This window comes from Pantherophis guttatus, chromosome 17, assembly GCF_059756535.1.
Source record: "Pantherophis guttatus breed Tessera chromosome 17, ASM5975653v1, whole genome shotgun sequence".
Taxonomy (NCBI): domain Eukaryota; kingdom Metazoa; phylum Chordata; class Lepidosauria; order Squamata; family Colubridae; genus Pantherophis; species Pantherophis guttatus.
Genome location: NC_142079.1, coordinates 9,211,985 through 9,230,000, shown reverse-complemented (window position 1 = coordinate 9,230,000; position 18,016 = coordinate 9,211,985). Strand labels below are relative to the sequence as shown.

Below are 18,016 nucleotides of genomic sequence, written 5' to 3'. Positions count from 1 at the left end.
CCTGTCTGTGGGGGTGCGTGTGTGAGACGGGGACAGAACACACGCCCACCACACCACGTCCACCAAGCCACGCCCACAGAACCAGTAGTAAAAAAAATGGGATTTCAACACTGGCCTCAACCCAGAAGGGGAGCTGCCCAGGGTGCATGTGCGCACCCGAAAATGAACTTCCAGTTTCTGATGCGTGCATGCGTGCCGGCCAGCTTACTCTTCTGGGTATCTGGCGGGCATGAGTGAGCGGTGATCAGCTGGCCGGCGCGCATGCTCACTCAGGAAAACAAAAGACCACCTTTTCCAGTTTCCAGCACTGCCACACGGAAAAAGGCCAGTTGTTCATTGTGTGCGCATGCGTGCCAGAAACCTGAAAAGAGAAAACAGGCGACACTGCGCAGGCCAGGCGACACGGCTCGACGTGTCACTTCGGGCACGCGTGCCATACGTTCGCCATCGCGGAGGTAGGTCGTTGTTCATAATCGGTTTGTACAATCGTCTCGCAGGAGCCGAGTGTGAGATCGACCACTTCTTCTGACTTTTTTTGCACAATCCACACTTCATTTTTTTAAAAAAATATTATTATTATTATTATTATTATTATTATTATTATTATTATTATTATTATTATTATTATTATTATTAGTTAATCTTTAGTGAGATTCACAGCCTTTGAGGCTGGTTAATAGCTCAGCAGCTCGAGTCCTAACCAAGGACCTAGGAACTGTTAAGGTATCGTCGGAGGTTGTAAGCTGTTCTGAGTAAGGTGGTTTATTATTATTATTATTATTATTATTATTATTATTATTATTATTATTATTATTATTATTATTCATTATCATTATCATTATCATTATCATTATTATTATTATTATTATTATTATTATTATTATTATTATTATTATTATTATTTATTGGTTAATCTTTAGTGAGATTCACAGCCTTTGAGGCTGGTTAATAGCTCAGCAGCTCGAGTCCTAACCAAGGACCTAGGAACTGTTAAGGTATCGTCGGAGGATGTAAGCTGTTCTGAGTAAGGTGGTTTATTATTATTATTATTATTATTATTATTATTATTATTATTATCATTATCATTATCATTATCATTATTATTATTATTATTATTATTATTATTATTTATTGGTTAATCTTTAGTGAGATTCACAGCCTTTGAGGCTGGTTAATAGCTCAGCAGCTCGAGTCCTAACCAAGGACCTAGGAACTGTTAAGGTATCGTCGGAGGATGTAAGCTGTTCCGAGTAAGGTGGTTTTTTGTAGAGTCAAAATGTTCAAGTCCGGCAAATTTAGGATTTCTAAATAGCGGGGTAGCCCTTTGGGTATTGCTCCAAGGGCTCCAATTACAATCGGGACAACACACAATTTCTTTTTCCACAGTCGCTCAACTTCAATTTGCAAGTCCCGGTACTTTGTGATTTTTTTCTTGCTGCTTATCTTCAATCCGTGCATCGCCAGGTATTGCAATGTCAATGAACCATACTTTTTTCTTTTCAACTATTGTTATGTCAGGTGTGTTGTGGACCAAGTTCCTATCAGTCTGAATCCTAAAGTCCCACAAGATCTTGAGTTTCTCATTCTTGATCATTCAAGATCTTGATATTATTATTATTATTATTATTATTATTATTATTATTATTATTATTAACCTTGTTGGTTTGCCAGAGGGGAAGCGGAGAGGGGAATGAAGATTAGCCTTGTCTTCCACTGCCTCGTTTTCCTCACGGCAATCTTCCAACCTTGCCAAGCTGGCTTTTTGAAGAAGTTTAAAAGGTTGTTCACGAAACTCATTGAACAAAAAAAAAAAAAAAAAAAAATCCTGCGCACAGAATTTCCCCTGAGGTAAACATTTCTGAGCGATGGAGATAAAAACTGCTGAACCATTTTAAAAGCTGCTTTATGTTTGTAATATGCCTGAATTCGTGGAACCTCAGGAAGGATTTTTTATTTTTAGTTTATTTATTTTTTTTACTTATTTCCCTTGCTGCAATTTTTTCCCCCCTCCCGGTAAGTTTAAAAAAAAGAAAGAAAGAAAGAAATGAGAAACACAACCAAATCCTGCTCCTGACTGGAAAGGCCTCACTCTGTGGCCTTGAGGTGCATAACTTTTCTGAGCTGGAGAAAAGCTGGATTTTCTTTCGGAATTTTTTATTTATTTTTATTTTAATTTAATTTGTATACCGCCCTTCTCCCAAAAGGGACTCAGGGCGGTGAACAGCCAAAATTAAAATACATACAATACAAAAGTTAAGATAATTAAAAGAGATTAAATGACTTGTCCCCCGTTCAGATTTGAGTGGGAAGATTTTTAAAGATTTTTTTTTAATTGCATATAAACTCTTGGAAAGGGGCGGGTGGTGAGACTCTCAGTGGCTTAGAGCAGGGGTCCCCAACTTTTCGGACTTCAGGGACCACTAAATTCATAACTTTAAATCCCGCGGACCACTAATACGATCTGACTAATGACCAGCTGGGTGGGCGTAGCTAGGGGGGATCATGTGACTAGGTGGGTGTGGCCAACTCAATGTCACTCACGTCGAGAGGCGCCTCGCCGGCCTCTACTCGTCCCTCCCCTCCGAGCCACTCCTCACCTGCCCACCCGGGCTCCTTAGTGCCCCAAGAGGAAGCAGTTGCTGGAGCTAAGCAGCCACCCACAAGAAAGAGTTGGCAAAACAGCTCAGTTCAAATTGGATCTGACTGAGAAGGAGGCTCAGCAGAAGCACCTCACTGAGGACTAGGAGCATAGGCTTTCCAAGCAGAGGGAAGACCCGCAGGAGTGCAAGGCCAGGTACCGGCGCCTGGAGGCTCAGCGGGCTGAGATGGTCAGCCAGTTCCAGGCCATGATGCAGTCCCACTGGAACGAGGCCCTCCGGCTCTTTGCCACCAGCGGCTCTTCCCTCCAGCCTTCGCCCAAAGCCCCACACCAGGAGGCTGAAGCAGACCCCAAGTCGGAATTTCTGCCCCCCTCTGACCCACACAAAAAGACCCCGAAGGGAGAGACTCTCTGCAGCAACACAAACGTTCATTGCATGTATCCGTCCCAGGGGCCGTAGTTTGAGGACCCCTGATTTAGTGCAATATAAAAAATGCAAATAATTTTTCTGCGGACCACCAAAATTTTCTCACGGACCACTAGTGGTCCACGGACCACCAATTGGTGACCGCTGGCTTAGAGCATTGGAAAGAAATGAATTCCTCTTGTCAGACTTCTAGAAAAAAAACTAGAATCAGGCCAGACAGCTAGAATATGGTTTGTTTGTTTCTTTGTTTATATCCTGCCTTTATTTGTTTTTACAAATCACTCAAGGTGGTGAATGTATCCGACACACCTTCCTCCTTCTATTTCCCCTCCCCCCCACAGGGGAGGTGGGTTGGGCTGTACCAGTTCTGTGGGCGTGGCTTAGTGGGCGTGGCATGGCTTGGTGGGCGTTGATGGGCGTGGCAGGGGAAGGATACTGTAAAATCTCCATTCCCACCCCACTCCAGGGGAAGGATACTGCAAAATCCCCATTTCCTCGCAATCAGCTGGGACTTGGGAGGCAGAGAATAGATGGGGGCGGGGCCAGTCAGAGTTTTTACTACCGGTTCTCCGAACTACTCAAAGTTTCCACTACCGGTTCTCCAGAACTGGTCAGAACCTGCTGAAACCCCACCTCTGGTTGGGCTGAGAGAAACTGGCCCAAAGTCACTGAGTTAATCACTCAGCTGGTTTTAACGGCTAAAGGCAGGACTAGAACTCCCAGTCTCCCGGTGATTGGCCCAAAGTCACCCACTCAGGTTTTCTGTGCCTAAGGTGGGACTAGAAGTCACTGTCTCCTAGTGATTGGCCCAAAGTCACCCAGCCACTTTCATGGCTAAGGCATGACTAGAATTCCCATCTCCTAGTGGTGATTGCCCAAAGTCACCCAACTGGCTTTTTTGCTTAAGGTGGGACTAGAACTCACAATCTCCTAGTGATTGGCCCAAAGTCACCCAGCCACTTTCATGGCTAAGGCATGACTAGAATTCCCATCTCCTAGTGGTGATTGCCTAAAGTCACCCAACTGGCTTTTTTGCTTAAGGTGGGACTAGAACTCACAATCTCCTAGTGATTGGCCCAAAGTCACCCAGCCACTTTCATGGCTAAGGCATGACTAGAATTCCCATCTCCTAGTGGTGATTGCCCAAAGTCACCCAACTGGCTTTTTTGCTTAAGGTGAGACTAGAACTCACTGTCTCCTAGTGATTGGCCCAAAGTCACCCAGCCACTTTCATGGCTAAGGTAGGACTAGAATTCACCATCTCCTAGTGGTGATTGCCCAAAGTCACCCAGCTGGCTGTTGTGCTTAAGGTGGGACTAGAACTCATTGTCTCCTAGTGATTGGCCCAAAGTCACCCAGCTCGCTTTCATTTCTAAAACGGGACTAGAACTCATGGTCTCCCGCTTTCTAGCCTGATGTCTTAACCACTAATTAAGTGATTAAGTTGTTAATTACTCCTGAGGAGATCCCGATTCAAGTCTCCTTTCGATTTTAAGATTGCTAGATCTTACCAGTTATTTTCTCTTTTATCTAATTTATCTTACAGCGAGGTGATGGGTGATAAAACGAAGGCAGAAGCCGTGTCTGTTGCCTTGAGTTTCTAGAGACGAAGATCACAGTACAAATACCATTAACAATATAGGTAGTCCTCAACGTACAACCACTTGTTTAGGGACCGTTCACAGTTACAGTGGCACTGAAGATAGTGACTTGCGACCAGTTCTCCCATTAAAACCACTGCAGCATCTCCAGTGTGATCAAAATTGGGATTCTTGGCCATCGGAATGTATTTATAACCGTTGCAGCATCCTGGGGTCACTTGATCCCCATTTATGTCCTTCCCAGCTGGCTTCCAACCAGCAAAACCAATGGGAAAGTTGGATTAAGAGCTGTGGTGGCGCAGTGGTTAGAATGCAGTACTGCAGGCTACTTCTGCTGACTGCCGGCTGCCTGCAATTTGGCAGTTTGAATCTCACCAGGATCAGGGTTGACTCAGCCTTTCCGTCCTTCCAAGGTGGGTAAAATGAGGACCCAGATTGTTGGGGGCAACAGGCTGACTCTTTAAACCACTTAGAGAGGGCTGGAATGCACTGTGAAGTAGTATATAAGTCTAAGGGCTATTACTATTTTCCTTCCTTCCTTCCTTCCTTCCTTCCTTCCTTCCTTCCTTCCTTCCTTCCTTCCTTCCCTCCCTCCCTCCCTCCCTCCCTCCCTCCTTCCTTCCTTCCTTCCTTCCTTCCCTCCTTCCTTCCTTCCTTCCCTCCCTCCCTCCCTCCCTCCCTCCCTCCTTCCCAGTGCTTATAATGCATTATTGCCAACTAACTCTGCCCACTGCCAGATCTTTGATCTTGACCAACTCAAGGTTGACTCAGCCTTTCCGTCCTTCCGAGGTGGGTAAAATGAGGACCCAGATTGTTGGGGGCAACAGGCTGACTCTTTAAACCACTTAGAGAGGGATGGAAAGCACTGTGAAGTAGTATATAAGTCTAAGGGCTATTACTATTTTCCTTCCTTCCTTCCTTCCTTCCTTCCTTCCTTCCTTCCTTCCTTCCTTCCTTCCTTCCTTCCTTCCCTCCCTCCCTCCCTCCCTCCCTCCTTCCTTCCTTCCTTCCTTCCTTCCTTCCTTCCTTCCCTCCTTCCTTCCTTCCTTCCCTCCCTCCCTCCCTCCCTCCCTCCTTCCCAGTGCTTATAATGCAGTATTGCCAACTAACTCTGCCCACGGCCAGATCTTTGATCCTGACCGACTCAAGGTTGACTCAGCCTTCCCCTCCTTCCGAAGTTGGTAAAATGAGGACCCAGATTGTTGGGGGCAAGAGGCTGACTCTGTAAACCGCTTAGAGAGGGCTGTAAAAGCACTACGAAGCGGTATATAAGTCTAAGTGCTATTGCTGTTAACAACTACAGGATTCGCTTAACAACTGCGGCCAAAAAAAAAAAAGGTCATCACATTTCGCGCAACTCACTTAACGACAGAAATCCTGGCCCCGATTGTGGACGTACGTTGAGGACTACCTGTATGTCAGTCAATCAGTCATACATCCCGCCACCTGTTTGTCGTTTCTGCTCATTCATGAAAACCTCATTTGCATGTCCAGTAAATATGTCCCAAGCTTACATAAGGAAAAAATATGCATGTAATGGATGATGGGGGAATCGGGGTCGATGGGTGTGGATGTGAATTTAAAGCTTTCCGTTCAGTTTGTCCCAATGTTGGGATGATGTAGAAACGGGCTACGTTGATTCATGACCCCCCCGCCCCCCCAAAAAATCATGTTGATTTGATCATTTCTTGTGTCTCCTGCTTAGGAAAGAAGAACGGCGATGTGGACCGGAACTTCGATACACTGGATTTACCTAAGCGATCTGAATCGGCCAAAGGTAATTCAAAGATCACTAAAGCAGTGGTCACCAATTGGTGGTCCGTGAGAAAATTTTGGTGGTCCGCAGAAAAATTATTTGCATTTTTTATATCAGGGGTCCTCAAACTACGGCCCCTGGGATGGATATCTGCCATGAACATTTGTGTTGCTGCAGAGAGTCTCCCCCTTTGGGGTCTTTTTGTGTGGGTCGGAGGGGGGCAGAAATTCCGACTTGGGATCTGCTTCGGTCTCCTGGTACGGGGCTTTGGGCGAAGGCTGGAGGGAAACGCCGCTGGTGGCGAAGAGCCGGAGGGCCTCGTTCCAGTGGGACTGCATCATGGCTTGGAACTGGCTGAGCATCTCAGCCCACTGAGCCTCCAGGCGCCGGTACCTGGCCTTGCATTCCCGCAGGTCTTCCCTCTGCATGGAAAGCCTATGCTCCTAGTCCTCAGTGAGGTGCTTCTGCTGAGCCTCCTTCTCGGTCAGATCCAATTTGAACCGAGCTGTTTTGCCAACTCTTTCTCGTGGTGGCTGCTTAGCTCCAACAACTGCTTCCTGTTGGGGCACTAAGGAGCCTGGGGGGGGCAGGCGAGGAGGAGCTGGGAGGGAGGGGCGAGTAGAGGCCGGCGAGGCGCCCCTCAACATGAGTGACATTGAGTTGGCCACGCCCACCCAGTCACATGACTGCCTAGCCACGCCCACCCAGCCGGTCATTAGGCAGATCATATTAATAGTCTGTGGGATTTAAAATTATGAATTTAGTGGTCCATGAAGTCCTGTTCTAGAAGCAGATAGTTGAGTATTTAGCCTGTCAAGAGTCTGTCTGTAGGTGGGAAACAATAAAGAACTCAGCTTTTGAAGAATCACCATCTGTCATTCTTGGTTTGGGTCCTGACCCGTGGTGACTGAGGCATTCTGGGAATTGAAGTCCGCACACACACAATGTGATGGAATATCGTGTGGAGGTGGATTCCCGGGAGGGAGGGGCTGCATTCCAGACGAATAAGAGACAAACTCCGCCTAGATATTAAGTGTGAGAGAAAGAAGCTGAAGACAGCGCCTTCCTAATAGCTCCCAGAGTATATTGTAGATGCAGATAATCGAGTGTTCAGTTTGGCATGATGTTGTCAACAGGTATGAAAAAAAATGAAATAACTGGAAGAATCTCAGTGCGTCATTTTTGGTTTTGAGCCTGACGGTTGGTTTCGGGATGTATTTCGGAACGTAGGGCTATAAAAACGTTTCTTCTATTTCTAATTGCTTTCCCCCACCTTGTAAATGTCTGCGTGGTTTCCTTAATTTTGTAATGGGGGTTTGCGGGATTTGTCCCATCAAACAGGCGAGAATAAAATAACGGTTACTGATCTATTAACGGCAAGGCCAGCTCGGTGGCATGGCGTTTTTAATTCTTTTCCGATGAGATTAATTGCCAGCTCAGGCCGAGCTCCATTGTCAAAGCCGAAAGGATCTAAATGAGGAAATGGATTTGATTTCGAGCGATATCGTGGCCCGCTGCGTATGCGTGTTTGAAGCCCAACCATTGTATATTAATCTCTTTTTTCACATTAAGGTGTACTTCTAAGGCAGGATTTTTTTCAACAAATGGAAATAATAGAGGTAAATCGTTCGAAGAATCTTTTGCGGAAACGAACAATGAAGGATTGTGCGTTGTATCTGTTGCTTAGTTTAAGATCTGTAAAAAAAAAAGTCCTTTGCTTGTGTCCTTCAAAAATGAGGAAGCTCTGGAGTACAGGGGTTCCTCGACTTAACGACCACAATTGACCCCCAACGTTTCTGTTGTTAAGCGAGACGTTTGTGAAGTGAGTTTTGCCCCATTAGATGACTATTCTTGCTACAGTCGTTCTTATCACAACCAGAAAGATACGTTAATCCCATTTTGCAGGAAAGCTTTGTTCCTGAAGCTCCGAAACTGGTCAGGATCCTTTTTTATAAAAAAAAAACAGGACGACTGAGTCAAATTGATCTTAATATCGATTATAACCTTGGGGAGTTCAAAAGCAGTACACGTACTTTTATTTCATTTCTTCTGAAAAGTCAAATTATTCTCCGCGAGGCTTTAATCGCAGTGGCATTTTTGAATAATATAGCAGCACCCTAGGTTCTTTAAACAGTTGTTGGCTTAAAGGACATTTTTGTTCCTGTTATTGAAGTTGAACCAAATCCCCACCCCCCACCCCAAAAAAAAATGAATTTTGGAAGTTGAATAGTTGGAAAATATGAAGGCAAAGAAGAGAAAATCTTTCATTTCTCCATATGCTTGTCTCGCATGTTGTTGTGTCCTATTCATGAAAGGACGGAATACAGAAAGTGTCAGGGTTCCGATGGATGCCCAAATTAAATCATGAGCCTCGAGCCAAGCTTCAGAAGAAATCCAGTTATTTATTAGGAGCTTCATGTCGGCACATCAATCACATTCACCACGGAGCAGTTTCGCCGGATTATAAAGATCACTCCCCTCCGGTTGCTGTAGGTAACCGTGGGATACAGCCTTGAGAGAGATATGTCTGGAATGTACATCTGTCTTTGGCTGCCGTGCCATTTCATCGGTTTCCCATTCCCCCCTTTCCTATGGCAACTTGAGAGCAGGGCAGGGATGCTTTGCGAGTTGACATTCGGCTCTTGACTTCTTCTTCTTACTTGACTTACAACTACAATTGGGCTTGGAGTTTGGCCATTAAGTGAAGCGATTGTGAAGCACATCATTGCATGACCAGATCCATTTTAAACCCCACAGTCATTAAGTAAACTGCTTCACCAATTGACTTTGCTTGTCAGAAGAAAGGAAAATTAAAAATCGTGATTACTTGTCTTCAAAGCCCTGCAGCCATTGTAAATGGGTCATAGGCCACCTGTAGGCCGTTGTAACTTCAAACCATGGTTAAACAGCATGGTTGTAGGTTGAAAACTATCTGTAAATAGAATTGTTTCGTTCTGAATTCCAGTGTCTTAATTGAAGCATTTGTTACTCTTTAAAATCACCCATTCTTTCAGAATAAAAAAATATAGTCTTTCGAAGGGTTTCTGGGGAAGGACCCAAGGTTTTGGAGACACGTATGAGGAAACAATTCATGTACAAAAGAGAAGGTCCAGGACTCAGCTTCGGCCTCAATGAAGCATATCTCTGATCCCTGTAGCTGTCCGAGGTCCTGAAATCCTAACCTGCCCATCCCTACTGAGCCCCAAGTATCTCAGCGCTCAAAGTCAAGTTGGATCTGAATTTGACATAACTGGGTCATGTCATCGATCTGGTTTTTGCTTGGATCCCTCTACTGAATTGCGGAGATTTCATTTTACACCCTACCAGAAAGAAGTCCTCTCAGTATTTCTTTCCAGCATAGAGCAGTAGTCCTTCCTTCTTTCTCGTTTTCTGCCCAAGTGTTCAGTTTCTTTCTTTCAGGAAAGTACCAGTCCCTCCCTACCAGTCATTCTTTTGATTTTTGTTGTGTGATCCGTTTGTTGTTTTCCTTCCTTTCTCTATCTTTTCCTTCCTTCCTCTCTCCCTCCCACTCATTCTCTGTCTTTTCCTTCCTTCCTTCCATCTTTTCTTTCTTTCCTTCCTTCCTTCTTTCCTTCCTTCCTTCTCTTTTCTTTCCCTCTGTTCTCTGTCTTTTCCTTTCTCCCTCCCTCCCTCTCATTCTCTGTCTTTTCCTTCCTTCCTTCCATCCATCTTTTCTTTCTTTCCTTCCTTCCTTCCCTCCTTCCTTCCTTTTCTTTCCTTCCTGTCTTTTCCTTGCCTCTTTTCTCTGTCTTTTCCTTTCTCCCTCCCTCCCTCTCATTCTCTGTCTTTTCATTCCTTCCTTCCTCCCTTCCCTTCACTACCCTCCCTTCCTTTTCTTTCCTTCCTCTCTTTTCCTTCCCTCTTTTCTCTGTCTTTTCCTTTCTCTCTCCCTCCCACCCTTCCTCTTATTCTCTGTCTTTTCCTTCCTTCCTCCCTCCCTTCTTCCCTCCCTCCCTTCCCTTCTCCTCCTTCTTTCTTCTGTCCTTTCTTCCTCTACCTCCCTCCCTCCCTCCCAGCAAGTGCTCCTTCCTAGTGCCAATCTTCAGTTTTTCCTCCTTTCTGCCTTCCCTCTCAATCTTCCTTTATAACCAGAGCCACTTATTTTCATCCTCTACTTCTCCCGTCCTTCTTGTCTGTCAGCACTTCCAGTGCGGAGGCTGCTTATTCCAGGCCCATGCCGCAGCAAAGTGCCTTCCTGTCTTTTAAAAACCGATCTGCCAAAATAATACAATCTCCTCTGAGAGGATCAAGGGACGCTCCTGTCGTGGCAGAGTAGGACAGCCAAGCTGGCTTTTTTTGTTTCTCCTCCAAGAGGGATGACAGGTCTTACAAAAAGAGCTGGTGATGGAGCCAGGAGGGTAGAAGTGCCAGTCAGACTTGCGGCCACAAAAACTTGTCAGAAGGACAAACACGATAATCCGAACGAGGAGCAAAGAAAGCATCCATTCCCATCCTTTTTCTGCAGAGGTAGATAGAGCAGACACTTTGAGCAGGGGTAGAATTTAGAATAACAGAGTTGGAAGGGTCCTTGGAGGTCTTCTAGTCCACCAACCTTTCGGACCTCAGGGACCACTAAATACATAATTTTAAATCCCACAGACCACTAATATGATCTGCCTAATGACTGGCTGGGTGGCCGTGGCTAGGTGGTCATATGACTGGGTGGGCGTGGCCAACATGATGTCACTTGCGTCGAGGGGCACCTCAGCAGCCTCTACATGCCCTTCCCCTCCCAGCCCCTCCTCGCCTGCCCCCCCCCCAGGCTCTTTAGGGCCCCAACAGGAAGCAGTTGTTGGAGCTAAGTAGCCACCACGAGAAAGAGTTGGCAAAACAGCTCAGTTCAAATTGGATCTGGCCAAGAAGGAGGCTCAGCAGAAGCACCTCAGTGAGGACTAGGAGCATAGGCTTTCCAAGCAGAGGGAAGACCTGCGGGAGTTCAAGGCCAGGTAACGGCACCTGGAGGCTCAGTGAGCTGAGATGGTCAGCCAGTTCCTGGCCATGATGCAGTCCCACTGGAACAAGGTCCCCCCAGGCTCTTGCCACTCGTGATGCTTCCCTCCAGCTGGAAGGAACATCTCTAACCTTGAGCCAAGAACTGATCTTGATTCATATTTCTTGAAGGAACATCTCTAACCTTACTTTTTGTTCTGTCTCTGGATTGTTTAATCTCTTCTCCAAGCTTCCAAGTTTGGTCCTTCCTTCCCTCCTTAATGGTTCTCTCGTATCTTTCCCAAGATCATCTCTGCATTTCCCCCCACCCCACCCCACCCCATTCACTGGGGTTTAAGCCACCACTCATCGTCCAGTAGACCTGGTTGACCGTGCTCATTCTGAAGTTCTCCTTTAACCCTAACCCACCAGCTTGAAGAAAGTTTCTTTTTGTGTTCAAGGTTGAGAATTCCCACCAGGAGTGCTTAGGGCTTCATCGTTCTATAGTTTTGTAAGCGCATTGTTCATCATAATCCTGAATGATGCTCATAATATATACAAAGGACTCATAATCCCTTATCCATCTTGCCTTATGTCAGTAGAACTTTATTATCTTAAATAGAAAAAGCACTTTCCCTCTTCTTCTTCTTCTTCTTCTTCTTCTTCTTCTTCTTCTTCTTCTTCTTCTTCTTCTTCTTCTTCTTCTTCTTCTTCTTCTTCTTCTTCTTCTTCTTCTTCTTCTTCTTCTTCTTCTTCTTCTTCTTCTTCTTCTTCTTCTTCTTCTTCTTCTTCTTCTTCTTCTTTTGCAGATCTTTCTTTCACCTCCCCGTTCATGACACGACAAATTTCTCTTCTTCGTTTAGCTCAAAAACAATAGATGGCTTCACTTCAGCATCTGAAGTTTATACGTCCACCGAGAGATGCTTTTGGGTGGGGCGGACATGACTTGGATAGGAAATTATAATTCTTCCTGACTATCCAAGCATTCACCAAACATCGCCCCCTCCCCGATTCCCGGGATGCAAATTTCCCAGGAATGCTTGATTACCCTACCCTAGTATGACTCAAGAAGCACAAACCGAGAATATAAGTGTGTGGAGGGGGGGGGAGGCAGGAATTTTGCAGGCTTCTAGTCCATTGTGCAACCATATGGAATGGCTTGAATGTGAAACCGGAATGGCTTGAATGTGTAGGCTTTATGTGTATTTCTCTTTAGCCAGGTTCTTCCTACATAAACCAAGATTTTTATGCAACCCTAGTTCAGCCCTAGTGGATTGTGATTTCACTGAACTAGGGCTGCATAAAAATCTTGGTTTACGTAGGAAGAACCTGGCTAAAGAACCTGGCTAAAGATAGATAGATAGATAGATAGATAGATAGATAGATAGATAGATAGATAGATAGATACGTGTGTGTGTGTGTGTGTGTGTGTGTGTGTATTCCTTTTTTTAAAAAAAAATACATGTTGCACTTCTGACCCCTTAATTAATAGCCAGCTTAATTGGTTCCAGGCATAGGGAATGGGGAATTGTAAGCAGACGTGGGGAAAATATCAGCAGTCCTTCTTTCTGATTGAGGTGTGTTCAGTATCTCTTAGGCTTCATTAAGCTGTACAGGGTGGGCACTCCATTTAACTACCGGGGTGGGCTGCTGGGGGTTTTCAGAGGTTCGGGAGAACCTCTAGCTAAGATTCTGTACAGGTCAGAGAACCCCCTAATCCCACTCCTGGCTGGCCCCGCTCACCCCACCCCACCCTTCCCAGGAGTCCCCACGCAGGGTGTGCACGGAGGATCAGGGAGAGCGAAAAATGGGCCTACCGTAAGTTCGAGAAGGCTGGAAGGGCCTCCGGAGCCTGGGGAGGCCATTTTCGACCTCCCGGAGGCTCGAAAAAAGCCTCCTGAGTCTGGGGAGGGCAAAAAGCCCCCCCCGCCCTCCCACCATGGTGCAGAAGGCCGACTAGGCTATGCCCACCCAGCAACGGGGCAGAGAACCCCTTACTAAAATTTTTGAAGCCCACCCCTGGCTAAGTAGAACATGAGTCTGTGCTCAGCCCACCCTTGGAAAGGACAACTGCATGATGGATTATGATGAATTATGTGTCATGAAGTCATTGTCAACTCTTAGCAACTGCATCGATAAATGTTCTCCGTGACAATCTGTCCCTAACAATATTTGATGATGATGATGATAGTGGTCTTCCCACTGCAGTTAAGTCCCTTCACTTTGTTCTGCTTGTCCTTTTCTCTTTCCTTCCATCTCTCTCAGCGTTACGAACTTCTCGAGGGAGCTGGATCTTCATCTTGATGGATGCCTTATTGGCGTTAAATGGTTTTCCTGCTAAATCTTTACAGATGTTCCTTTTCCTGCCCTTTGGAAATTCTTTGGGGATTTAAGTGCGGCTCCGTGCAGTGCTAGGAGTCTCTCAAGAAGAGAATTGCAGAGCATTGGTGTGTGTCTGTGTGTTATTGGAACTTTTAAACAAGAAGATAAAAACTAATGCAAACTACTAGAAGAGGAAGGGACGGGAAGGGAAGGAAAAGGAGGGAGGGAGGAAGGAAGGAAGGAGGATGGGGAGGGAAGGAAAGAAGGGGAAGGGAAAGGAAAGAAATGAAAGGGAGAGGGACAAAGAAGGAAGGAAGGAAGGGGAAGAAAAGGGATGGGATGGGAAGGAAAAGGAAGGGAAGGGAGGGAAGAAATGAAAAAGGGAGAGAAGGAAGGAAGGGAAGGGAAAGGAGGAAAGAAATGAAAGGGAGAGGGACAGGGAAGGAAGGAAGGGGAAGAGAAGGGAAGGGAAGGAAAAGGAAGGGAAGGGAGGAAAGAAATGAAAAAAGGAGGGAAGGAAGGAAGGGAAGGGAAAGGAAAGAAATGAAAGGGAAGGGAAGGAATGGGAAGGGAAGAGAAGGGAAAGGAAGGGAAGAGAGGAAAGAAATGAAAGGGAGAGGGGCAGGGAAGGAAGGAAGGGGAAGAAAAAGGATGGGAAGGGAAGGGAAAGGAAAGGAAAGAAATGAAAGGGAAGGGAAGGAATGGGAAGGGAAGAGAAGGGAAAGGAAGGGAAGAGAGGAAAGAAATGAAAGGGAGAGGGGCAGGGAAGGAAGGAAGGGGAAGAAAAAGGATGGGAAGGGAAGGGAAAGGAAGGGAAGGGAGGAAAGAAATGAAAAAGGGAGGGACGGGAAGGAAGGAAGGGAAGGGAAAGGAGGAAAGAGGGAAGGAATGGGAAAGGAAGAGAAGGGAAGGGAAAGGAGGGGAAGGGAAGAAAGAAATGAAAATGGGAAGGAAGGAAGGAAGAAAGAGAGGGCGGGAGGGAGGGAATAATGAAAGGAAGAAAAAATGCAAGAAAAGAAAAAAAGTTGAAGGAAAAATAGAAAAAGAGAAAAACATATAAAGAAATGGCTTCTGATATTCTTTAAAGCAGTTACAAGTGCAAATACTTTTTAACCTCTCTTTCTAAAGTTACATCCTATCCTTCTTCTTCCTCTCATCTTTCCTGTCTAATCATCAAAACCATAAATCAAAAGTCCCTTTAATGTCATTTTTATGCAAAAAGCCCAGGTGTATTGCAGATCTTTGTGTGTGTGTGTGTGTGTGTGTGTGTGTGTGTGTGTGTGTGTGTGTGTTTGAGGGGGAAAAAATGGCTGCCTGAGTAGAATATCTTTATCCATAGAGAGAGAGAAAGGGGCCGACCTGGTGGTTATTAGCTTAACGCTGGGGATTTGCAAACTCCAATCACCAGAACATCTGACCTTCCTTTTCTTGCTTGATAAATAAAACTAGAATTGGATTTCTTGTTCTTTCTTTTTTTCTCTGATAATAAAAAATGATTCACGTACACACACACACACCCCGTTGAGAGCGGACTTCACATGCTTGCCAGCTCTAGTTGCATTGCATAGTTTATTCTCACCGCAGCTATACAACAGTTGCCTTGTGTCCTTTCCCTTTAAAAGGCCGGGGAGAAACAGAAGACACCAAATGAGGTTCGAAAGCACGTAAAAATGCAAGTAGAAAAATAGGGACCACCTTTGGTGGGAAGGGAACAGCGTTCCATGCGCCTTTGGCGTTGAGTCATGCCGGCCACATGACCACGGAGACGTCTTCGGACAGCGCTGGCTCTTCGGCTTTGAAACAGAGATGAGCACCGCCGCCTAGAGTCGGGAACGACTAGCACAGATGTGCGAGGGGAACTTTTACCTTTAAACTGCCAAGATAGTGAGGTGGAAGATGTGCACAATTTGATAAAGAAATAAATAAAGAAACCCTTAACCGTGTGTGGCTCACCAGGACTGAATGACCAGGTTTTAAGGATTTGTTTATAGATAAAGAGCTGAGCTATGGAATGTAGACAGTGATGGGATTCAGCCGGTTCACACCACTTCGGGAGAACCGGTTGTTAAATTTCTGAGCAGTTTGGAAAACTGGTTGTTGGGAGAAATCATTAGGGCAGAGAACCGGTTGTTAAATTACTTGAATCCCACCACTGGATTTAGAGATTGTTGGTTGTATTTTAAGAGAAGGCAATAAGTTGTTCAAATTGTCTAGGCTGGTTGTGACAATGGAGAAAGTTCATTCTTTACGTTTTCCTTTGCTAGCTTCTTTTTTCCCTTTTCAGTTTTTCTCTTTTTTTTTTCCCCTGCCCTTCCTGTTCCTTCTTTTTGTTCTTTTTACTTTTTGCAGATTTTAATTAATTTTTATCTGGTAACGCTTCATAAAATTACAATAGGAAAAAAGTAAAATATACCACTGTGAAAGAAAAACCAGTCACTCCAATGTACATTTTAACGTTGCAAACACAGGTTCCCTCCCCAAAAGGAGCATAGAGGTCATCTGTAAGCAGGAGGGGAGTGCCTGGGCAATATTGGCACAAAAGAGGAGGCCCCATTTCACAAAAATAGGCTTGGTTTTGGCTGGCACAGCGTATTTTTTTTTTGCTGACGTAAAGGGCCTGGTCCTTCTAAAACAGCTGAGGCAGGAGAATTCCCTTCCCCTGGCACCTGGCCAGAGGACTGGACTACCTAGGCAGAAGAAATAGCTGAAAACTTCAGAGGAGGTTTAAACTCAGTTCCCTGGGGAAAATCTGGTTGGAGTTCTATTCCTTTCCTGTTCAAGTGTTCCCAGGCCGGCAATATCTCTAACCTTGAGCCAAGAAGCTGATCTTGATTCATAGTTCTTGAAGGAACATCTCTAACCTTGAGCCAAGAAGCTGATGTTGATTCATAGTTCTTGAAGGAACATCTCTAACCTTGAGCCAAGAAGCTGATCTTGATTCATAGTTCTTGAAGGAACATCTCTAACCTTAAGCCAAGAACTGATCCTGGTTCATATTTCTTGAAGGAACATCTCTAACCTTGAACCAAGAAGCTGATGTTGATTCATAGTACTTGAAGGAACATCTTTAACCTTGAGCCAAGAAGCTGATCTTGATTCATAGTTCTTGAAGGAACATCTCTAACCTTGAGCCAAGAAGCTGATGTTGATTCATAGTTCTTGAAGGAACATCTCTAACCTTGAGCCAAGAAGCTGATCTTGATTCATAGTTCTTGAAGGAACATCTCTAACCTTGAGCCAAGAACTGATCCTGGTTCATATTTCTTGAAGGAACATCTCTAACCTTGAACCAAGAACCTGATGTTGATTCATAGTTCTTGAAGGAACATCTCTAACCTTGAACCAAGAAGCTGATCCCTTGGGAGTTGGATGGCATAGAAATGCGATAAATTAAATTAAATTAAATTAAATTAAATTAGAAAAAATGCTTTTAAAAATTAAAAAAAAAAGCCTCTGATGAGGTGGGCGGGGTAAGTGAACGGCGACCGGGCCGGAGACCAGTTCGGGGGCGTGGCCAGCCAATGTTATTACCGGTTCCCTGAACTACTACAAATTTTTACTACCGGTTCTTGCGAACCGGTGCGAACCGGGAGCAACCCACCACTGGTTCACACCGCAGTAGACACAATTTGTGAATCTACTAATTACACCTTACTAAAGGACAAATTTTTAACCAGTTAAATCAGAAGGAAATGAAATTTGAAAAACACTAAGCATTCCTGTTTTTTCTGATTGGACGGTAGGCTGTTATAATCCCGTCATATTTAAAACTTTTCAAACAGTCATATATTTCTGACCCTTTTTTAAAACCATTCTACAAGGAGCCCCTAGTCTTAGCGAGCAAGAAAATAACCACAGAGACTAAGGGCCTAGCGAGTCCCATTTGTCATGAGAAACGAGTGCTCGCTAGGCATTTAGTCTCTGTGGTTATTTCTTTGCTCACTAAGACCTTTGTCGCTAAGGCTATGTTTTAATTATAGATGTCAGAAGATAGAGAGGAAGCTCGTTTGACCCTGTGCATGACTGCGTTTGTTTGGGGGTAAATTTAACTCCCTCTTAATTGGTTGGATCAATTGGGTGGATTTTGCAGATCACAAGGCATGCTCCTTTCCTTCCCATATGACTTCATAATAGATTTTTTTTGTGGGGGGGGGAGGTCCTTTACCGTGTTTAAATTCTTATTGCTAAAATGCGCACAGCCTGGTTTAATGCGTTTAGGCAGCGGCTCTTTAAACGTCAGAAGATCTTTCCATGCCTTCTACCATCCAGAATTGTTGGGCAGCATACAGATCTGAGTGATTGATTGATAAATAAACAAATAAGACAACGGAACTACCAAAAAAGATGGTATTGGGAGCAGG

The 18,016-nt window shown here is 44.9% G+C and overlaps 1 protein-coding gene across 17 annotated transcripts in view; it reads left to right on the top strand.

Annotated features, from left to right (window-relative positions):
- ARVCF (ARVCF delta catenin family member) overlaps window positions 1-18,016 on the top strand; it is a 317,887-nt gene that overhangs the window by 265,813 nt on the left and 34,058 nt on the right. For all 17 annotated transcript variants that reach the window (XM_087880246.1, XM_087880244.1, XM_087880236.1 and 14 more), the window contains one exon: window positions 6,333-6,404. In XM_087880246.1, coding sequence (XP_087736372.1) covers window positions 6,333-6,404 — 72 coding nt within the window. The remainder of the gene's footprint in view (window positions 1-6,332; window positions 6,405-18,016) is intronic.